The sequence below is a fragment of the Prinia subflava genome, chromosome 5, assembly GCF_021018805.1.
Source record: "Prinia subflava isolate CZ2003 ecotype Zambia chromosome 5, Cam_Psub_1.2, whole genome shotgun sequence".
In the NCBI taxonomy this organism is placed as follows: Eukaryota; Metazoa; Chordata; class Aves; order Passeriformes; family Cisticolidae; genus Prinia; species Prinia subflava.
This window is the reverse complement of record NC_086251.1, coordinates 54242290-54266823: the sequence shown is the minus strand read 5'-3', so window position 1 is coordinate 54266823 and position 24534 is coordinate 54242290. Positions and strand designations below refer to the sequence as shown.

General features: G+C 41.5%; 1 protein-coding gene across 1 annotated transcript in view; it reads right to left on the bottom strand.

The window, feature by feature from the left end:
* The window catches only part of KIF26A (kinesin family member 26A), a 93963-nt gene that overhangs the window by 30305 nt on the left and 39124 nt on the right, over positions 1-24534 (bottom strand). Inside the window, exon 4 of the mRNA XM_063399464.1 lies at positions 16430-16563. Within this exon, the coding sequence (XP_063255534.1) occupies positions 16430-16563 (134 nt within the window). The remainder of the gene's footprint in view (positions 1-16429; positions 16564-24534) is intronic.

Here is a 24534-nt window from a genome sequence, read left to right as displayed (position 1 = left end):
CAGTATGAAAACATATGCTGAAATAGGACACCGGGAACACGGTTGCACAACTTCACCGTGATTGCAGCTGCACATTGAAGCTGTAATGCCTCCTAAATTATATGCAGCTTTACTGTGCAGAAAGAGTCCCTACCTGTTGGTACTGTCATTGTGGAACTCCAGACAGTCATTAGCATCTATCTCTAAGTACCAATTAACAATCCTGCTTATTATTTAATCGTCTTGTTGATTAATATGAAAGATAATGTTTATTTTCTTGTTTACATGCTATGATCCCTTGTTGAAATTATAAAAACTCCTCAAGAGAATGTCTTCAAAGTGCAGTCAAGATATACATTAAATCCTGATGAAATAATTACTCCTGCAATGGATCTGGCTGAAGGAGATCCTCTGGGAAACATACATGAAAGAGAATGAGATACAAAGGACAAATTTACTCAGGAACTGTGTGCTCAAGCAGCTAACTAAGCACTGGCATTCAATGAGTAACTGCACCCAAAAAGGCCAAGCTAAGCAAAGCATATAAACAATGAATAGAAAATAGCACTTTTTAGAAGTACAGTATTTCTCAAAATACCTCAGTAGTACATTTCTGGGACATTTTGATAAGCAGATCCAAGACACTGAACCTGTTACTAATTGCCTTAACTTCTGCACCAAGACAGAACCACTTTCAAACTGGTTCTCTTTGACAGTATGCACAACCTTTCTGTACCTCCACTGCTCAAAGGACAGTGGCATATGCTACCTAAAGCAATTAACTGCTGATAAATCCTCTTCCTGTGAGTCTGGAGTGGGATGATTTTACTAAGGAATTTGGCAAAGGGACTGTTGATGTCCATGTGAGATAACAGGAAACTGAAAGCAGAGGAACTGGAGTAGCTGTTGTAGAAGATAATCAGTGCTTTGATGGGCAATCGGCCAACTGCACTAATAATGATGTGTGTGGTTCACACTTTAAAAGCACCTCTTGTCAGGTAACAGTGCACAAAGCTTAATTACAACCTCTCTGTGTTTGAATGCAAGAATGGCTTTGCCTGACATTAAAACAAGGTTATTTCTGGAGTTGGAACACCACAGACCACTTGCAGAAGCAGTATCAAACGGCTTGCTGGGCTTGATGTTATTGTTTTGGGTTTTTTTCTAAAATGGAAAGGGTAAGGGTCTAATTGAAAGTATAGGGCAACTTAGGCAAAACAAAACATCACTATCAAACTGTAGACTCTGCATAGGAATTCAAGTAATTGTCATCCTCAGCTCCTATAAAAAGCACAGTCAGTTCCTTAACAAAAGGCCAGTTGGGCAGCCCCTTTCACATGCTTTGCTTGGGCTCCTGGACAGGTCCAGGCAAAGAGCACAACAGAAGCACTCATCAATCCCCGTGTGCTTCTTGCAGAACAAACAATACACCCGGTGGCATCCCAGCCACCTCCTCATTAGGCCACAATGTAGGCCAAGCTGGTGTGGACATGGGCCCAAATAAATCAAACACAATCTAACCTCAAAAACCTCTTCACTTCAGTAAAATATTCATGAGAGGATGCATTTACATGGAGCCAGCCCTGAGCCACTCCAAGGTGCTGGACTTTCTGCAGTCCTTATCTCACAACACATTTCTGAATTTACACTTAAGTTTTCAGTTGTGTCTTTTCTCCAGAACTCCTCTTCTCAAGGGGAATTTGTTCCATGGAGACATGGTTGGAAAAGCTCTCCTAAACTGGGCCCTTTTTGTCTAGCACCAAAAAGATAGAACAAATTCATACAAGATCACTTTCTGCAAGGAGCCGAATTTGGTGCTACGTTCATTGCCTGATCTGCTTCTTTTTCTCGAATTTACTCTTGCACAGGAGGCCCTCACACACACCCTCAGCACCACAATGGGCTGTCTGACCCTGTTCAATATCAACCTCTGTTTCCTCACAGGGAAAATTACAACCTTCAGGGAATTCCACACAAAACTTAAGCATTACAGCCATTTGTTTCTCCAGGCATTTGTCACAGCTCTGACAGAGTTTTACACTTTACACCTACCTTCCCTCTCACCATTCAGCCTTCACAACCACTCTTCTACAAAACACTCTTACAAGGGAAACTAAGCCCCACGATCTTACGCTTCTCCTCCAATTAAGGCATGCGAGACATCCATGTATATTGCTTTTACCTCCAGCTGTGAGATCTACTGCCTGCATTTTGTTTAACTCTTTCCCTCTTTAATAGAAGATGTCTTTTAAGACGCTCTGGAGAGTTCTTTCCTCATAGCTAGGCGTCACGGTAGAAAATAAAACTAATATATGGCACATGCAGGGGCACTCAAATATCAAATGACAAGGGACAGTCTCTAACCTGCTCTTTCCCCCACACAATTTACAGATTACTAGGTTTTCTGCCATGCATGGATGAGACCAGCGAGGAAAACCAGAGCCAGATCAATTACATAATGCTCAGCACCTAGGGAACGGGACTGTGCAACAACAGCAGTTACAAAGCCTGCTCATTGAAAAAGCCGTGCCATTTTTAATTTTAAATTCTGCCTATGTTGTTAGCATGACATTTCAGATATTCTGATGTACAGCAAGCTGCTTCTGGCTTACAATCCCTGCACACATTCTGCACATTACAACTGTGAATGTAAACAGCACAATTCAAATCCTAAAGCACTCCTTCTGAGCATAATTTCTTCACAAAAAAAAATAGATTTGAAACTTTCATAACTATGCAAAGTTGTAAAATTTTTGCTTAAAACTTTGTGAATTTTATTAACCTTCAAAAGGAAGAGAGCTATGAAATATACTTTGGGACACATACTATAAATGGGTCAAGATAAAGGCAGAGGACTTAGTGGACACACTACCTTTACGGACAAACTATCACAAGCCAGAAATAAAACTGGGAGTCCTGCTTCCCATTATTAAGCTCCACTGACAAGAATAATAAAAGAAAACTTCTGCACATTCATTTCAACATGACTCATTAAATATTAACAGTTTTAGTGTTATTAGTCAGTCTTATCTTTCAGAGATCACTATCATTATTCATATTGTGAGAATGCTGAAGGGCTTCACTGAAAGGGTCAAGGCCAAAGAAGTGTACGGTCTAAGCCTTAAATATCCTGAACTCTGGACTTTACACAAACGTATGCTTACTCAAGACTTTTGGTTTGCCCTTGACAGACATCACAGAAGTGATTTTTATCCTGTTTCAGAGCCATCCCCTAAGTTTGGAAAATTATGGATGCAGGCTTGCACTGAGAACCAGTGGACTTTAAAGCAAAGCTTCCCCAAACTTTCCCAGTTCTCAGCTCAGCAAGGCATAAATCCCCCCATATAACCAATATCCCAGTCTTTCCCTGCTGCCAACCAGTTCCAAAGGAAGCAGTGGGAAAGTCACAGGCTGTCATCCTATCTGCAGTTCCAGTTATTGTTTCCTTAATCACTCATCAAAACAGGCAACAAATAGACGGATGTCCTACAATACATCCTCCAGCACCCTGTCCCAAGCCTTCCACAACTCACAGGATAAACTCGGTTGGCATTATTATTTTTATTATTGCTATTGTTGTTTGATTTGTGGTTCAAAAATTAGAAACGAGCACAATGGAAAAAAGATGCAGTTGCTACCCAAAACCCCAAGCAAAATTAAAAAGCAACAAGGTATCTGATTCTACTTACAGCATTCACCTTGGAAAACAAAATGTGATCTAAAAAATACGTTTTTAAAGAGAAAACCAGCAATGTCTAAATACATCATGAAGGTTTGGAAAGGACAGGCACCATCTGTATTTCTAGAGTGAATTTTGTCCAAGGAGGCACTTATAAAGCACATGATAAACTTTGAGGGTATGGTCTCTTCCTCCCCCAAGCTTACTAGGTTCCTGTGATGGATGTACAACTTCTGGAGGACATGAACACTTTCCCCACTTTGTACCATTACACAAGTTCTGCACCAAACCTTTGTTTGCTTAGCTGTCCCAGCCATGTTGCTGAGAAGCACTGCCAGGAAGAACAAACAATTAATGTTCCTTATTTTTTGTGTTGTGACTTCCTCAATAAATAATTAGTTCATCTGGATCACAATGCACAGCCTCAAACAATGGCATTTTTATAATGGGTGAGGGTAATAAAGTCTCAGAAGAAACCCATTATTCTGAAACATTCCAAAATGTTAAACCATATTTAATATTTTGAGGCTGTTACCTCATCAACACTGTGAGAGCAAATATCTTCAATTGGAGACAAAGTTCAAGTTCAAGAGAAAGTCCTGGCCTCATACACATAACATAATCTTGCAATTCCAACTTGAATTTCAGCCTCTCACTTTGACCTTGTAATTTTCTCTTACTATCTCTTATTAAAATCAGCAAGGCAGAAATAAAAATCAGCAGTGTTGATATATTAGGAACATCATCATCTCACACTTTTTTACTAGACAGTTTTTAACTACTCTTACTTTTAGAAAATTCACATTTCATGTCTCCTATTCTTTATTATCCCCCCACTTTACAACAGACATGCAGAGGAGCTGATTTTCTTCTCTACAGCAGCTGTTACCTGGATAAAAACCACTACCACACCCTAGTCAGTCTTCCCTTTTCCAATTAAGAAGACCTAGTCCTTCCAACCTCTCCTCACAGGTCAGGTTTCCTTGATTTCAGACCATCCGTGTTGCTCGCCCCCAACTCCATTCACAATTCCATGAAGTATGGAATAAAGGCTTTGTGCATAGGAAAGAGGAAGAAGCTGTGCATCTTCCAGGCACAGTACAGAAGGGACAGGCAAAGCCACTCTGGGGTAAACTCAAAACAATCTCCAGAAGATGAGAAGCTAAAACCTGCCAGGTACTCCTGACATCAGAAGAGCTCCCTCATGCTGCAGAGACACAGAGGTTGATTAATTCAACAGAAACAACCAATCTAGCCCAAGTTCCATCATTCCAGCAATTTGCATACAGGTATCCAAGAAGAAATTTTCACCACGCTTCTCTGTAGTTTTTCCCCAGGTTTAACAAACACCAAAGGGCAGATCCTCACCAGCACTGACAACTGCACTCCAATCATTTTTCCTGCTGTCCCGAACCAGCAGCTTCTGAGGCTGCTGCTACAAAATTGTCACTTCCATGTTCTCTTCAGCTTGTAGATTTAAGACATTTTTCTGGCCAAAGAATCTTGCTTCAGCAGCCAGAACCAGTGTTCAGGAACTGACTTTTATACATATATATAAGAATAACAGCTAGTCACAGCAGCCTGCCACACACCATTTCCAGCTCTGCTCACTAATGATGTTAAACAAAGCAAGAGCAGATGAACATATTGCTGCACTTCCACACTTGCTGTTTACAACTGTACCATATGACAAACTGCTGAAAATCTGTGTAGATTAATCTTTAAGTAAGCAAGACTGTCAACACCTAATACAGAAATATGTCAGTTCCCAGGCTGCACACTGCATGGATAGCTATGTACTGAAAATACAACTACCTGAATGCCAGCAATATTTCCCCACTCTTTTTCATGAGCTAACTGAGCTAAAGCAGGCAGAACCACATCAATCTAAGCTCATTCCTTAGGCATAAAAAGAGTTGGACTTATTTGCCAGTGAGACACAGATGCATGAAAGAGTCAGGTTGAGCAAAATAGAATTCCAGTCTCATTTGTATTCTGTCAAGAAAAAGTAAGAAAGACATTTTTAAAACTACAAAGTAATGCAACTGAAAAAATGGTCCTAACTAGCCCTTCACTACTGAAGTAACACTTAAATCGATTACTTATAATTTTGCTTTGTAGCTCCTTGTGTACAAAAATCATTCTGCTCATTCAGGCTGCTCCAGAGAATAGGCAGATGTATTTGCAAGTGGAAAAGATGAGAGACAAAATACATGACATGGCTAACAAAGGTTTGTCTGAAACACCAGATTCAGACAAATATCTGACAGCAAAGAGAAGGACCAAAAGAGGGGGAAATTCAGTATTTCCATGTTCCTGAGTGCAAACTGAATACAAGTTAGCATCTGTGAATATAATGCTTCTTTACAATAAAAGCTCTGAGGTGGGTTACATTTTCCTGTTACCTTCCTTTGACCCAACACACCATCCCCACAGATATACCTTTCTCATCAATTCCAGCTCCCTCAGTTCCATATTTTATAGCACATCTAGAAAATCCACAGAGGATCCATTCCCACTTCAGCTGGGTTTTATTTCAGATGCTTAGTCAAAGGGTTGACACCTATACTGCCAAGCAAATAACTTCTCAGGGGGGCATTTACTTATTCCTACTGTTAGTGAGTTAAATGGTCACTGACAGCACTAAATGATGCAGTGGAAATCATCCAAGTACAGAAGGGGTATGCCTACACAATGAGTATTTTTAAACAGAGGAGGGACACATGGGCTTCTAAACCCAGGGTTACTGTGATTTATTTAACTGACATCAGTTCTGAAGTGACACTTCTGGGAGGTGTAACAGGCTGATACTGCAGCGCCCTTCGAAATAACACTTAGAAGAAAAATTTGAGATGCATGTTTTTCCATCACTGCAGATGGAGAGATCTGACTATTTCTGACCCAAAGATGATAACTTCAAATTTCAGTAAAAATGAGCAGTTCCTGAGACCTGCCTGAGACACATTTACAAACGATATTTTGAAGCTTGCCCTGAAGTCCAGACAGCTTCACTAATAACATTTAGATTAGATTTATGATATGCTGGTTAACATCCATTGAGTCCTTTCCTCCAGAGGGCAAGTGTTCTTAATAAGTGAGCTCCAACACTGAGGACACAAAAAGCCAAACAAAGCAGAAAGCAAACCCAATAGCAGCACTAACCAATGATCAGTGAGATACTGGCTAAGCTCTTTGAAATGTCCTGCCAAAAGAAACATCTTCCATACTCCAGCATGAAGGAAGTTTTAGAAAGCCAAAATTCAGTATTTCATAGAGAATTAAAAGGTAGCATCAGAGTAATCCTGCAGTTCATCAAGCATTGCAGCTTTAGTGCTGGTGCATTTCTTTGGCTTGACATTTTATTTTTGTAATAAATGATAATGTGGAATGTCTTGTTTTGCGACAAGCACAAGCAAGCAAAGCAGTTTAGCTCTGAAAAAAGATAGTGCCACTTCAAAGTCCATCTGCCCTGCAAACCACATCCTGCACACCATAAACTGCATGTTAGAGTGACTCCAGGTTAGCCACGAAAACTAAATATTCAATTAACCAGCAGTCTGATTTAAAACTATTTCACCTGCTAAGTCTGTCTGTCTTAACAATGGTATTAAAATACTTCAATACGTTATTGGAAGAGTCTGAAGGTCACTAATAAAGTTGCAACACAGGTGCAAACTGTCAAATTACATCCCCACAGGAAAGTCACCATTATCATTTTACCTATGGAATGCTCCGTTCCCACTGCAGAAAAACCACCAGTGCAGCTGCCACTGCTGCCAAGCTGAGAAGCCCCAAATAACGGAGTCAGAGCTGGTGTTCAGGAGTCCAGGAACCAAAAAAGCAGGCAGACTGGGAGGGCTGGGCTGAGGGGGAGGCAGGAGAAGGGCTCCTCTTGACAAGCTAGGAAGGGCAGAAAGAAAGGAAAAAAATCCGAGGGGAAAGAGAGACTCTGGTAGCTAGGCAGCAGTGAGATTCCATACACTCAGGAAAACAGAATAATCAACTGCATTCAGCTAGGGAGGAAGGAGAAAATAAAGAAAGGGTCATACAGAAAAAAAAAAAAAAAAAAAGGGAGAAAATATTAAGTCCAGGCAAGCAGAAGATCCAAGAGAGGAAAAAGAAATATCTGCATGACTCCAGCCAAGTACTTCAGACCTTTTCCTAGTTTAAAATCCACTGACCACCATTTACCCCATAAATAAGTGCAAACCTTGGTAGCTCTGAAGGCATAGATTCTCCCCTGCTTGTGGGGCTATCTCTTTTAAATTGTTCTTCTTTTCTCTTTCTCATGGGCATCAAGAATGCCTCAGTATAGAGCTAACCTAAGACCCAACTGCTGCAACCACTGTCTGCACTGAACCACCTACAGCAGCTCAAAAAGTCACCACATCTCCTGGGAGGGCTGCCTCTGCTGCTCCAGAAGCTCCTGTATTATCATTCATCAAGGCACTCTGAGCTGACAAAAATCAGCCCTCCTCAGGTGTGGCCTCAAATTATAAAGATCTTTAAGGTATTTGGTCAGCAGAAAACACTGGAAGTGCCTTGTTGTGCCTCAATTCTGGTTCTGCTCTCAAGCATGAATTAGGACCTAGAACATCCTCTCCAAAATCCTGGACTCATCACGTGGTCCCCACATTACTAGATCCATTTTTCCCCCTCTTTCACTGCCTCTTCCTTTTCCCATTTCTTGCCAATCTGATTGGCACCATTGGTTCCCTCCTTTCTTTATTCTGCCACCTCCTGCACAGTCCAACGTGCTCCCACATCAGCCCTACAGCCTGTGCTCCCCAGCAGAGGCTTCTCCTTCCAAACGTCTCCCTGACTCTGCTGTCTTACATGATCTCTCCCAGACCATGATCCCTAACACTCCACTTGGTCTTCCAAGGCAATGACTCCCAGATTCCCAGTCCTGCTTCATCTGCTCCCCACCCAGTTCCCTCTGTCAAACCCTCCTCCCATGAGCTCCGACCTTGGCTGACCATTCAGTGCCTCACCCCTCCAAACCCACAGGCACACCCTGACCACTGATCTGTTTGCCTTTGGGACCTTTTCACGCTTTGTGCAGCGTTCTAACTCAGCACTATTCATTCTCAAACTCCAGTTTCCCTCTTCTCTCAGCTGCTCCAGTTTCCTCACCTCTCCCCTTACTGAACTACAGCTCAGTGTCTCATCTCTGCCCCGCCAGTGCCACAGATGAGCTGCTCCTAGCAGGGAGCCTGGCTCAGCACACACCAGTAATGCAGTGTGTAAATGCATGATGCTGCATTAGCAGTGATACCAGTAACAATGTTCTGCTCTTAAACACGCTGTCCTGAGAGTCATTTGTGCTTCCAAGAACAAAGCCTAATAAATTCAGGCTTATCTCCTCATTTATCCTCCTCACGGGCTAACGTGAAATGGGATATACCTAAAGCATACACTCTTTGTTTGTCCTTAATTACAGGCAGTATTATGCTGCCACAGCAACTAGGAAAGCTTAAGCTGCCCTAAGTGACACAAGATAGTGCACAAAGGCTCACAGCCTGCCCATCTCTTGTCCCCACAGCCCGCTGTGATACGTGAGGGTCACGTTTGCTCTCGGGGGACAGGAGCAGGCACATTCCAGCAGCGTGGCACGGCACAGCGGGATGAGGCATGGCCCTGGTGACACCTGCTCCCTCTCCATTTGCACATCCATGTGAGGGCTGTCTTGCTCTTCCTGGCTCCATGAAGAGGAAAAGGACAGGAGGGCATCCCCTCTCCAGCCCCATGCAGTGGGGAGGACAGCCCAGGGATGAGGCTGCTCCAGACCTGTACTCTAAACCCAGAGTAGGGACTCATGAAGGAGAAAACATTAATTACGTATCTGGATGACCCCAAACAGCTGGATGCTCCATTTCATCCACATCCAGAGCTCTTCCTCATGCTGCAAATTTCTCAGCTGCTATTCCTGAGCAGTGACCAAATGGCAGCAAGAGAAAGTGGGGCTTTTGGGGGCATTTAACAACAAAAGGGTGGTGCACTGAGGGGCTGCTGGGCTGCCTTAATGCCAGCAAGCCATCACATCCCTGAGGAGCCCTGCAGCTCCTATCTTACTGCTATGGCACTGTGAAATAGGGACAAACCATGCTTGAATGTATCTGCCAGCAAAGCAGCCCTAATCAGGAAGGGCTTGTACCCCAAGTTCTGAGGTAACTAGTTCAAATTAAATTTTCCCACATCATATCAACACAGAATTTCTTAGGTGTGGGTTATGCTCACAGTGAAAGAGTTAACAAGTCATTCTGTTTCTTCTCTTGACCCATGATTCATCCAGAGTTTACTGTGGGTTACCTGCAACTGGGAATCTCTACTGCACAGATTTCTGTTTCAGCCTCACAGACCAGCTTAACTATCACAGGTCAGCACAAAAATCTCTAACTCAGGACCCAATGAATCACAGATTTGCTTCACCTTTTGATGAACTACTACTTATTCATAACCCAGTTATTCATATTATGTGTCAAAGAGATTTAATTTGTGCCAGCTCTGCACAAAGCCAGGATACCCATGCACCTCAGCAGGGTACTGGGCAAAAGTTTACAGCTATTAAATACAGGGAACTGTGAACTGCATTATGAGCTTAGCAGAAATATAATTCTCGCTTTTAACAGGACAGAGACTGACAGGCTGAAGTGATTTACCTAGAAACATCTTAAACATGACAACTTATTAAAAAAAATGTGTTTCTCCTTTTTTTTTGCTTTTTTCCTCTGCATTAAATTCTGAAAGCACTGATAGACATGGAATAATCAGGTTTAACAGGTTAGCAGTAATATATTCCTCAAGTGTTCCTAATACATCGTAATCTTCTTTCAAAGAATTTGCATCACTGTCAAACTGAACTACTGATTTTCAGTTGATGCTTTTAACATGTTTCTATGGTTACTTTCCAAGGTTGCATCAGAGAAGCCTGAACAGCAGTTCAGAAAGACAAAAGGCATTTTGCATCCTTCACCATATTAAATAATTTATGAAAGTTAAGGCATCCTAGAGGAAAAAAAAAACATAAAAGAATAGGTTCTGAGGTTATTTTCTTTGCAACAGTTTGAAGCACAGCAAAATCAATATCTCTACAAAAGCTTTCAAGATGAGACTATTTGACTAATGTTCCATATGGTACAAAATGCTAAAGAACACATTCCAAGTTTAGATCTATATGCACAAGTCTACATGAACTGCATGAATGGACTTTAAAGCAAAATGTAGACATCTAATTTGCTGCTATCAGCTTCATCCTTTAAATCAGGCACAAGGCATTGTCTCAGTAGTCTAAATTTAAAAGATGCAAAAATAAAACTGAAAAAAATGAAGTAAAACCAGTAATGACAGGCTTCATTATATCCACCATTTTTTATTCAAAGCCATACAGCTTTCATCTGTCCTCTAAATGTTACAAATTTTGACTAGTGTAATGAAAGCTTGTACAAAAAATATCTGAATTCTCTGCCTACCACTACACTAGATCAGAGTTTATTGGAACTAATTGAAGTGTCTTAGGCTTGGAACAAAAACACATTAGTCATTTAGTGGTTGTGCTAATATTGCTATGCCTTTCCTGCAGTTTCATTAGATACAGACTGCTTCAATACCCTAATCATATGCTCAGTCACAGCACAATCAGGACACAGAGTACTGACAAGCTGTCCCACCATGCCTAAAGCTGATAAGGTGCCTGCTCTATGAGTAACCTCAATTATTGACTATATTTTATGGTCAATCTAATGACCAAATGCTTATCAGTGAACCATCAGGTGCCTGTAATAGGATAGTGACCCTTAGTTTATATGTACCATTACTGCTCATTAGTGAATAATTAGATTCTTTAATCCAAATTCACAGGCATTAAAATATGATGGAATATCCTGACTCTATAAAAAGACAACTACGCTTATTTAAACTCTTCAGATGTTCAATTACATTACTCAGAGATTGTATATTTTGTTAAGAAAAACTGCTTGCAAAAAGCATATTGTGTGGAATGTTTTATATCATGCCTAGATTGACACAGCTTTCCCAAATATGCAGGAGGATGACAAGAGCAGAAAGATAATGGGTGGGATTCACCACTGTGATTCTCCAGATTTATTATCATTAATGGTTTTAATCTAGCAAAGCCAAGCAAATCGCAAATAATTTAGAAACCTGAAAACTAGCGAGTGCTACATTTGGAAGATTCATTTTTCAAACAAAAGCAGGTGGATACAAGGGAAAGGAGTTGCAACTATACAGTTATTTCCCCACTTCAAAGGCAGCAGTCCCACAGCAGCAAATACAACCCTGTAAGCAAACCAGTTTGAAAAGATCAACAACATCAAACAAGGCGAGAATTTTTGAAGAGGGACTTCATGCAGTTCATCTTCTGCTCAGTGCTGCTCAGGGTTGCTTACTTAAATACATATATTCTTCTGAAGAGTTTTGATTCCTCCTCGCTGCCCTGTCAGTGCTCAGATGTTCCTCCCAGCTTGGCACTGAGGGCAGGCACCCCTGTTCTCCCCACACCACAGCCCAGCCCGCGGCACAGGCGCTGCTGCCACCACGGCCACCAACAGGCGGAAACGGCGCGTTAATGGTGACAGCCTCGATTTACTGGGGGCCTTGAGTCCTCTCCCAAGGGAGTGGTATCTTCTTTTTTTTGTCAGAGAGCCCATTAACCTCTTCCCAAGTGCGTGCCCATTCTCCTTGCTGCCCTTCTTCTGCCTGATCTTGGAAACATCATTTCCTCTCTTCCCCTGCTGTTCACAAGAAAACCCAACTTTGTTATAAAGCTTATTACAGCTTTATGACAATATAAGCCAATATTTACTTAGCTGCAAGCATAGCCCACAGAAGGGTCCTACAGCTATCTCACATATTTTCCCTTAGTAATATAAAGTTTGTTCAGGTTCCTTATACAAAAAACCCACCTGGAAACTGGTATAAAATGTGGAGCAATAGGCAAGGCACAGTTCATGCCACACTAAAGGACAAAGCCAGCTGCATTCTTCTTGAATTTGAAGAATGGAAGAATAAACTTCTCTTGAAATGTAAGGGTGAACTGGGAGTCTTGTCACAGCCACCCATGAACATAAGCTATGCTTTTTGCCCTGGCTTTCTCATTTTGCCAGTGACCTGCTGAGAAGCTCCATTTTCTGCTAAATCCTCTGGTCCTCTGGTAACATGATCACTGAGCAATGTCTGGCAATTTGCTTGCGTGACACAGTCAGATGTTAATCAAAGCTTTCCTCCTTCTGTGACAGATCACAGTGAGGAAAAAAGCTTAAAACTGATTTAATTTCTTAATACGCTTCTGTCTGCTGTCTTTAATATTTGGCTTTGATTTCAAATACTTAGTGCTTCTCTGCATTTCTTGGTAATGAATAAAAATACTCTTTTTTTATGCAGAACATAATTAAGCTTGAAGAAATTAAATATGACATTCAAATGAGAAAGAGCTTTGGATGAATATGTAGATTTGGGCTGCACATATGCTTAACAAAATCAGTGCATTCCCTGCAAAGAATATCTTAACGATACTCATTTTAACCATGGGGACCCCTTATGACCAGGTATCCTTCTCGTTGCATCTCTTAGCTATTATTTTCCAGGTGAGGACTCTCTGTCCTGTCTCCAGAGCTTGTAACCTTAAACACAAAACTGATTCTCATCAAGGAACAAACTGGAGTAAAAAATGAAACAACCAACCAAAAAATCCAGCACAGAACTCTCTTCCCAGGCACAAAATAGTCCACAAGCAAGAGTGTAGTGGTGTTATTTCAGCTAATAGAAACTCCCGTTTTAATGTGAAAAGGCATTTACAGGTGCCCAGGAAACCATGTCACAACCCAAAAGCTAATTGTGCTAGGACCTGTACAAACACAGTGAATGCTGCTCCATGAAAAATAAGATTGGAATATTTTATTCATGTAGAAAAAAAAATTGTATCTTGTGTTGCTGTGGCTCAGGAAATCACAGGTGCAGTTTCCATGAGCACCCTGTGAAGGCTTTGTCTTCCAAGGTAACTAACCCTGTACCCAAATACACTGGACATTAACATATGTGCATATTTTTGCCTAGCTATTTTATTACTAAGGCAAAACTGCCCTTTTAAGAAGCCAAAGTTCCAACCACAGCTCCTCTTACAAAAGACTAATATAAAAAGTGGAAGGTCCTCAGTAGACTTGGTAAAAGAGAGGCCAATGATTTGCAAAAAAAAATAATATATATATATGTGTGTGTGTGTGTATGTGTCTCTGTGTGACTGTCAATATATTAACTGCATTTATTCCAGGAGAGAACAAGAACAAAATTTGACAGGCTCTGCATAATGTGAGTAACACCCTGGCCTTGCTATAAAGTTCAGATTTTAAGTGGCTGAGGAGTTCCAGTACGGAAAAAAAATCAGCAAATATAATGAATGGGGCCTGCAGGATGACACTACAGCCATGACTCTTCTTTCATCTCCAGGTGCTTCCCGAGAGAGGATTAGCTGAACAGAGAGATGAAGGAGAGAAGTGAATGCTGCTGCAAAAGAGGCAAGGCAGGGATGACCTTCTGCCTCAACAAGTTCAAGGCTGGATGGTGCAAAGGGAAACAGACAGGAGTGGAAGGGTTGAAGCAAAGAAGCCTGAGAGCCCATTTACTGAACAAAACCCCCCAAACTGGTGATATCCTAATATCTGTGGTTCCTGGATAAGCCATTTCTGCCAGTATTGGTGTCATTTCTCACTCACCCTTGAGGATTTCCTCCTCTTCCCCTCCTGCTGAGAGGACAGCATGGTTTGAGGGTGGAGGACTCAACATGGAAACTCTGATCCATTAAGGCAGAAGAGTCAAAAGGGAAGAGCAATGGCAGAGTGAACCTCTCCTGAGGTTAATGCCAAACTTGGGGGAGCAGCCTGGCCAGGACTTTGTACCCACCTGAAGATCTGCTCAACCCATCTACAAGTACCAGGGATCAATGATGGATCTCTCTCCCCCACAAAATCTTTGTGAGATTTTTTTCCTTGTTTTTCAACAACAACAGAATAAGAAACAAAAGTGCTTAATGCACAAAAATTTCCATCAGCTCTGTCCATCAGTTTAAAAATTCAAGAGAATCAATTCTGAATATAAGAAACATGGGTAGGGAATAAGCAATGTACTAATGGGGTTTTAAAATGTTTTAGCTAGCACAGAGCTGCTAAAGCTATAAAATTCTGATTCACTCAAGGCAAAGACAGATTCATGAGAAGCAATTAGGGCCTGATCCAACATACAATGATGTCATTTGCAGTTTTGCTGCTGACTTCAAGAATCTTTGAATTAAGCCAATGACACCCACTTCAAAATAAAAACAGAACTGAGTTTTGCTAACCAGTGACAAAAGCATCACTGAGAGAAAATGTTTTGGGTCTTATTTTATACTATTAGTTACTATTTTTATTCCTATTAGACATTTTTTTCTGGTATTTTCAAGGTATGTATTTTGTTTTCTGGCGTCCCCTGTGAAAGGGAAAAATCTTTGCATTTGCTATGACATACAGATTAACACTGAAATAAATCCAAAGTAGATTACACTAAAATGACACCCTCAATATGAAATACAGTAACAAAAGCTGTGCTGCAGTCCCATCTAAATACTTTGGAAAGGATGCATCTGTCCTTGCTTAGGTAACTAAACAAGAAAAGAGATACCTGAGCTTCTCCCTTTACCATTCCTCTCCATTCCCACTGATTATTTCAGGTAACTATCTTTGAATGAAACAAATCCTGCTCTGCAGGCCACCATTTCTTTGTGTTGACTTTAAACCCACAGCACAGAGACAATCCACTAGCTTGCACACAGAGCTCTTTGGACAGTCATTTCCCAACCTCTTGTGTACAGACAGACTGTGATATGCAGGCATTTGACACTTCAAATCATTGTACTGTGTTCTTTTTAAAAAAACAGAACTTGGAAAGTCAAGCTTTTTCTGGGGTCAGCTTGTAACTTATAGTAAACATCATTTATTTAATGGTACAAAACATGTAAAAGAGCAATGAAAAGGAAACAATACAATTACCATTGTCATTAGATTCTATGAGGCATTCTCGGTGCATAAATTTTACTTTAGTGCCATTCACAGACACACGCTTTTCAATATTGTCTCAAAATATGTTCAGCTCTGAATTAAAAGGGGAGTTGGAATGCAAGTACAAAGCCCTGAGTTTTGTTGTTTTAAATACCATCTGCTTGACAGCGTATTACATTTAATCAACATTGCTAATTACAACAAACATCCAAACAAAACTAACATATTTTTCTTATAAGATACCAGAATGGAAAAAAATGATTGTTCTGGGCTATTGCTAAAAGAACAATGTCAAACTGTTTCAACTGTTTCTACCAACCATGGAAAAACTTTTATTTGGATACATAGGCCATGCTTCTGGATAAAAAATACCTTTTTTTAATCTAAATTTGAGTGAAAAGGACTTGTAACTTCAGCTTGGTCTCCAAGGAAATCTACAGAATAGCAATACAATAATAGCAATAATCTACACAATAGCTTTTTGTGGTAAAGATGGCCGCTGAGGACTAGACAAAGCCCAACACGTTTTATTGGGTTTTGGTCAATAGATGTTCCAGGTCTCCAGAGTGAGAATTGAGGTGTCCCTGCTCTCCAGGGGCAGCAGAAAGCCACAGCCATGACCAACTCCACCCCTCATCAACCTCGGCAAGCACTGGCTAGCATTTCCCAGCTGTCTGGAGACCCACGAGCACTTCTGGAAAGCAGAAAGAGGAGGAGGTACCTTATGAAGAAGGATGCTGCGGCCGAGGCGCCGGCCGCGACCCCGGCGGGAGCCACCGCGCTCGGGGCGGCTGCGGGCTCGGGGCTGCTCTGAGCACTGGGAACATCCCGGCCGCCTTCTGCTGCTGCTTCTGCCTGATGGAAACAAAAACATACCCACGGGTCAGTAAGAAATTTCACACTGCACTTCCAAAGGGAGTCTTTGCAAGGGTGAAGGCAAAGATCAGTGGCAGGTGAGGAGTGACACAGGTGGACAAATGTACCACAGTAGGTTCAGCCACAGAGAAAGTAAAAGCCATGACCGCAGAGGGGGAGCAGAAAAACACAGAGAACCTTTGTGAGGAGTAATGCACAGTTAAATAGTTTGACAGGCATGAAGAAATGGAAAACGATAAGCAGAACCCTTTTGTTTTCCAGTGTTATTTGGGAGCTGGCAGAACTGTTTATCTGGTTCAGTTATGACTGTCAGGAGTTATTTCTCAGTGGCACATCACCTACAAGACCTATCTGTTTAAGAGGAACTAACCAAACAGTCACACTTGTAATATGTTTCCACGTGAATAACTCCAAGAAGTAAATAAAAGAAAATTGATTTTTTTAGAAACATATATACAGCCCTGGTTTTCAGTATTATTTTTCTTAGCAGCACAAGAGTACAACACTTTTCTCCTGCAAACCGTTCCAGTGGAAGAACAGAAGAGACTGGAAATGCATCTTCTCCAGCATAAAGCATTTGCAGTGTTTGAGACTGGAAGGCGGTAATTGTTTTGAGATTGTGCCAAAATTTTAGACATCTGTATTGTGAAATTGTGTCAGGTCTATATCTTTATGTTTAGGCCACCAACTCTTTCAAGTACCGAGTTCAATTAAGCCCCATCAGTCAAATGCTCATTGACAGTGCTGGGAAGCTTCCTTTTCAGAGGAACCTGCTCTCTGTCTGGGAGTCCTGAAGATTTAATTAAAGATGACACCACAATAAATATTTGTCAAAAGAGTTAATTGCTTCATGTATGATAATATATGATGTTTCTGTCATCTGAAATACTACTTTGACATTTCCAACTAATTAGCTAAAATAGATTCCAGAAAAAAAGACAGCCTGGTAACGAAGCACAAGCACAATTAGGTACTTCCTGGGATGCCACCAAATTTTAAATTTTGAGCTACCATAGATCATGTTTTACAACTAGAGATATGCAGACATGGCAATAGGGCACTCCCAGTTACATACACACCCTCAATTTTCTCATACACTGACAATACAAATAGAGATTTTCTCATGAGAACTGAGGCAACCTTGTTATTAGGTACCAAGGAAAAAAACTTTGCCAACCAAGTAGTGCTCAACTAGTGCATGAAAGCCTGCCTGGAGTTTCATCTGGACTCATTCCTGTAGGTTGAGTGCTATATTCCCAGTTCCCAACAAAGACAACAAGAAGAAAGTGCACCCAGCTCTTTTGAAGGTCTGCCCTTTCAAGATTAATACTATTATCAGTATTATAGAGTGGCTGACTAATGCTTTACCTTAGAGTGCTACACAAAAACCTACTTTTATAGAGCTCACCAAAGAGATCTGAGGCTGAGATACAGAATAATATTCCTGCAGATTAACTTAATCCTAGTGAAGCTACTCACACTAGAAGCCAAACTGGAAACTTAGACCAACCCTCTGCAAAACCCTTCACTTTGTAATACAGAAATCTCATGAGATCAGATTTCTCTGTGATGAAAGCAGAAAGACCAAGCACTGCTAGAGACCAAGATGGACACAAAGAAATGGTGTGGCAAGAAGTAGTACTTTAAAAAGGGAGTTTGTCTGTCTGTCCTACCATGATCTACTGGCAATAACAGCCAGAAACAGAGAAGCTTGGAAGAGGATCAGATCCACTCACGTGGTTAATTGCTTATAACTAAGTGATGGAGTAATGAACCTTGAGGGGGTCGATAAAGCAGGTATTTGATCATTAATGCACTGAAGCAACAAATGTGTGGTCTTGACCTGTATCAGTCACAGAAAGAATGAGGCGTGTGGAACAACACACAGATGGGTAAAATCCAGTGCGGCTCTGAACTTCAGTCGCGTGAACTGACACAAAGCGCTGACACAAGTGGAGCTGTTGTGGAGTCAGCAGTTTACAAACTAAAAAAACCTACACCACAACCTCTGGAGCCAGCACGTGGAGCCCACAGAGTGGCACACCAGGGACTGCCACGCTCAGCAGAAGTGGCATGATGGCCAGCAAGAGCAGGAGCCAACCTGCAGCCACTGGCAGGGTAACATCTGTGTCTGAATAACTCCCCCATGTGCTGTCAGGAAGACAACCATGACCCTCTGCCACAGAAGCTGCTGTCTCAGATTAAAAATTACAGGCTCAAGTCAAATCCCCAAGATGTAATTTTTCACTCACTTTCAACAGGGGCTATACTAGACAAGAGACCTTGTCACAAAAAATTGTGTTTACGCAACATTTTGAAAAAAAGACAGGAGCAGCAACATGTTTCTAACCCATCACACTAATTAATGTATAATCTAAATTATGGCATAATTTAAAGCTAAATATGAAATCTGTAGAGTTAGCACAAAGCTTCATTGAATTTTATGGCAAAGTGTAACAGACTTGTAAGAACTCAAGAAAAATATAAGCCATGTGTAACACACATTCCTTATACACCGCTTTTTATTTCTATGAGAAGTTAGAAGTCTACATTTCTAAGAGACCAATGATTGTGGGCATATCAGGCATGTAACTTGAAATATCCAAATCAAACCTCATACTTCAGATGGCAGATGGTTAATATACTTTCCAAACCAACTAAGTTGGATAAATTGCTATTCCCACATTAAACACATTTGAAAACTCAAACTGTAATTTCTGTTTCTGTAGGTTTTATTCTCAGTTCTGTGTGAACATAAGAGGATGAGGGGAAGCCAATGAGAAGACACTGATTCTGATTCACTGATTCACTGATAAAGGAAAAAAAAGTTAAGATATCCAAGATAAAATCATCAGAAGACTACTGCAGAAGACAATCCCTATCATTTTCATTGTCTTCAACTACCCAATTAATATTAAACACGGAGATGACATCAGTTTTGCTGCATGGTGAGAAGTTGAAAAACAACAAAACTTCCAAGTTTAGGATTCATTTCAAGGACTTTGCACCATCCAAAGGGACAGGATTTTCCAGCACAGCCACATGCAGCTCTCCCTGAGAAGGTACATATCTCAGGTGATGAGGAAGGCTCAGGTATGAGGAATTTGTCAGGTCCAGGTCATTCACCATGAGGCAAGAAAACTAAAGACAACTGATGGGACCCTCCTGGGCTGGACACTCCAGTCTGCCACACCACAAAAAAGGAAAGGGGCTTTTGTTTTTTCTTTTCACTAAATGCATCTCCCTCATCTCAATAAATACTTTTCTGAAGACTGTGTGTGGAAAATAGAATTCTTTAGAAGAATTTCAGCAACTTTTGATTTTTCCAAGCATTCAAGTCTGCACAGAGAGAAGACTCCAAACTGCAGCTGAGAGGGAACTGTGCTTCTCCATTTCATGAACTTCCATAAATCATTAATGATCAAATGCAGAAAGCACAACCTTGTCACTATAAAGTGTTACTGACTGCACTGAATATTTAAAATGTCATAGGGCTCCACATCCAGAGAGTAATGTTTGTTTCAATTTTCCAAGAAAATATTTGCTGGACAAAAGCCATTGGAAAAATCCAAAAACCCTCTGGAAAGATACTAAACCTCAAAGAAAGGATTCCCAAAACTCCTCTATAGGACCCCTTCCCTCTACTCTCTCCAAAACCACACAAAAACTGGCACCAGTGAGAGCACAGCAAGAATGACATTTGAAAATGTCACACCAAGCATTTTGCACGTGCAGGAATGAGCAATTCTTGGTGCTTCATGTCAGTGCCTGTGCCATGGACAGGAGGGTTTTGGGACCAGGTCCCAGCACCCATCCCAAGGACATGGGGGCAGGTCAGCCACGCTGCATTCCCAGCTGGCAGCACCACACACACAGCTGAACTTGGCAGGGCCACAACAAGCAGTCACAGTGTGTTGTTCCCAGTTAAGAGGGCCAAAGGCTGGGGGAAAGGGCAGGATGAGATGGAGGTGGCCTGACAGGCTACAGAGGTGGAAGTGTGCTGAGCAGAACAGGGGCAGCCCCTGTCCCATCCCTGATTCCCAGCACAAAGGCTCACTGTTGTGACTAGATGGCAGGAAACATCTGTCCAGGCTTAAGCAAGTCAGACTAGTCCAAAATTACACTATAAAGAAATTGGCCCTAGATGAAACTTCCAGACACACAGGACTCCGTCAGGCCATTACCATCCAAAGGACAATTACAATTCTAACAAGCTCTTTACACATTTGAAGTGCAAAGCCAAAAACTAAGCCATAATGTTTCCAGATTTCTGAGTATTTCCCTTCTCTGGACATTGGCCTTTGTCCAGAGAATGTCCAGGAATCCAAAAAAGCCAAACCAGGTCATGCCACTTGGTCTCTGAAATGCATGCAAAATACATATCTGGTGACAGGCACGAAAAACACAGGACTATAAAAACTTGTAAAAAAAGAGATCAGTCCCAGGATAATACTGTCATGGCAAAAGAAAACCAGAAGGTTGGACAGAGCTGCAATAGAGTATCGAGAACAGAATCACTAACAAGGGAATGAAGAAAATGACAAGTGCCTCTGCAAATCTGATAAACCTGTTTATCAGAATCACAATTCAATATAACTTATTTTACTTTAAAAAATTGGTCCCATAATGAAAGCACTTAACAGGGTACTGCAGGTGAAGCACTAAGTGCTCTGGTACAGCCTGAGTCTGCACTGGTGATTTTTTTCCCTTTTTCTAACTTTTTTTACCCCTTTCTGACTATCAGGCAGACAGAGAATTTTGAGGATTTGCTCTAACTTATTATTTTCCCCTTTGTGACTAGAACGTCACAGTTAATTAAATTGTGAAAACTGCTTGATGTAATGATTTTGCAAAATATTAAACCTACTGTTTATATATGATAAAACAATAATTTTCCACCTAAATGATTCATGCAAAGACTCTTATGACCTACTAGCACTGACTGGAACAAACGTGACGTAAATCTCCAGCTGGATAATGCTCACATTTATAAGCCCTTCTTTCCCATAAGCATGGGTAAGTCCTGCATGCATCTCCTGTGAGAAATGTCTCCTCCTGACTGACGAGCATTACATAAAGCCAACAGGGCAGCATATGCCAGGCCTGAAGTGAAACGTGTTCTGGATAAACTTCTTACTGCCATTTGGCATTGCTTCTGCTAGGGCTCATTATAAAATAAGTAGGGTATTTTATAACTACAATACACTACTGTAGTCATTTATAATCTGCAGCTGCGATGTGGTAATAAGAATGCCTAAACCTGTAGTTTCAGACTTTTATATGCATCTCGTGTTCGATGTAAATCAAATGCAGAGCATAATATCCCTTCTCTCAAAAAAGGTTTTTCAGCTACAAGAGTTGCTAATGCCTGGCTTATGATCAATCTCTGAAGATGAGGCAGAAGGAGAAAAATTATAGAGAAGTAGAATTAAATAGAAATAGGAGGCCCATCTGCTGTCACAGACTGGAAAGTAATACAGGCGATCCAAAGGCAACCTCAGCGCGCTTGCTTTTTGAAATAATATCTGAATTACCAAAGCAGGTTTAAGGTTTGGATCTTTACCACCAAAAATCATTAGCAGGCTGTGCTCCATGCAGAAAGGACCTCATCCTTTTGGGCAGGGCACACACCCAGCTACATGCAGCACTGGCGTCCTCAGCAGTACCAGGATGGAGAGTCAGCAGCTTCTCCCTTCTGGCCAAGGGCTTTTGATCTCAGTCTGACCCAGATCTCTCCTAAACCATGCCTCTTAGTCCTTGAAAAATTTATTAGGGTTCTGGGCAACTCAATCTACAAAAAGAAACATCATTCTTTCCTTCCTTCAGATTGGGAATGTGGGCAATCCCTGCAGGCAAGACTCTGGTAGTGCAAAGATGTCAGCAGACAGTGAGAGACCAATTCCTTCACATTTCAGCTATTCAGGAAACCCATACCAAAAGACACAGCAAGCAATGCTCTTTTCTCTTTCCTTCTTCACAGCCATCACCGCCAGTCACATGAACAACACCCTCCTCTCTGCACATGTAAACCCACCACTTGGAAAGTCAGCAGGTCATGAAATGGGCTACCAACAAGGACACAGATCCTGCTGCACGTTAACACTGTCAAATCAGGACTTTTCATATGCAGTGGATTTAAAGCAGCCAGGCCACAGGAACTGTTTCTTCTAATGCCTCTAGGCAAGCATCAGAAAGTGTTGCCCAGAGCCCTCCCTGTTGACTTCTATTACAATAGCCACAGCCTCCAAAGCCAAAAAATCTAGCAGTGTACTTCCCTGGGTATTTATTCAAAGGGACAAATATACAATAAAAGTCCCTGCTTTTTGTCAAAGGCTGATAAGAGCAGGCAAAGGAATTCATTAACAGGCTCATAAGAATGCAAATTTCTGTCATTTTAGGATTGGGTTTCCTACAAGAAGACAAATGCTTTTCCATTAGGACTGACTTCCACAGGCCAGCTGTGTTTCTAACAGCCACTAAACACAGGAGACATGCAGAGCTTTGAACTGGGAGAACTTGTGTCACCTTCCTGACTCCACAACAGCATTTACCAATGATTTGGGCAACTCAACAAAAATCTCGCCGTATCTTGATTACTCTCTATTCAGCAAAAGAAATTACCATGTTCCCAATTTCATTAAAATCACTGTATTGTTATAATGACTGACATACAATGTCATCAAATAAAGCAAAGGTGGACGGAGATTGTCATACCTAATTTCTATCTCAATCACACTTGAACTGCTTATATATTAGATGCAGCTGCTTTAAAAAGAACATTCCTTGGGATCAATTTGCCTGACAGCTACCACATGGAAGACACCCATTGACTAGCAGCTCACTTGAAGAGGTACAAGCCCTCATTATCTGAAGGGAAAACTGGCTCTTTATTACACCCATATTTAGAGACCAAGGTTCAGTTACAGGCAAGCTCATGAAGCAGCATTAAGTTTGCAAAGACAAGGACAGCTGTGATCATTGGGATCACTGTTAAAGGACACTGAGGTCCCAAATTAGGGATAGAGCTGTGCAGATGACACTCTTCTCTTGTGGGTTTGCTCCCAGTGTCAGGGCCATGTAACCCAGACATGATTCACCATGACTAGAATGAAAACTGCAAGACTGCAGATATCCCAAAGCTCTTCCAAATAACCAAATGCCAATAATAAGGAATTCCAGCAGAAATTCCCAAGTGTGACTGTGGAAAGATGTGTCGGGTGAGATTTGACATAGATAAGATCATGTAAAAGTGGAAAAACAACCTAAATGACTCCTCAACAATACTGAGCTCAAAACTTGCAGCTACCGCTTGGAAGATCTAAGGGTCATTGGGAGTTCCTCTAAATCAAGATACAGCAGCAGCCAAAAAAAAAACCAAAACAACAAGCAAATTTTGGAATTCACAAGGCAGGGCACAAGGAACAAGGAGAGTGTCCACATCAGGAGCACCACATATTGAGTCTAGTACTGCATCTCAAGACAGGGTAGTGGACTAAGGGAAATGACAGAGACAAGCAAGTAAGCAGTCAAGAAGATAAAGCAGCTGCCCCAGGAGGAGAGATGAAAGAGGCTAGGACTCTTGTGTGGAAAAGGGAAGACTGAGGACAGCCATGATATTTACAAAGTCATGGAAGTACAGAATAAATTGAATGAAAGTGAATACTTCTTTGCACTGGGATGGTGAACTCATGCAACCTGCTGGCACACAGAAGGCTGTGGAGTTAAAGAGTGTTTCAGGGTCAGAGCGGGTTTGGATAAATTCCTGAACAGCAGGTCCCTAAACAGATCCTGGAGGGAACAGACAGGTATGTGTGCCTGTGAATTCTCCAACTGAGCATGCTGGGGAGTATGAGCAGACTGCAGAAAGCAGCCAGGCTCTACAGCTCTCCCTAAATACCATTTCCAGCTTCACTGCTGGAGACAGCCCTGGGGTAGGCAGGCTGCAGCTGA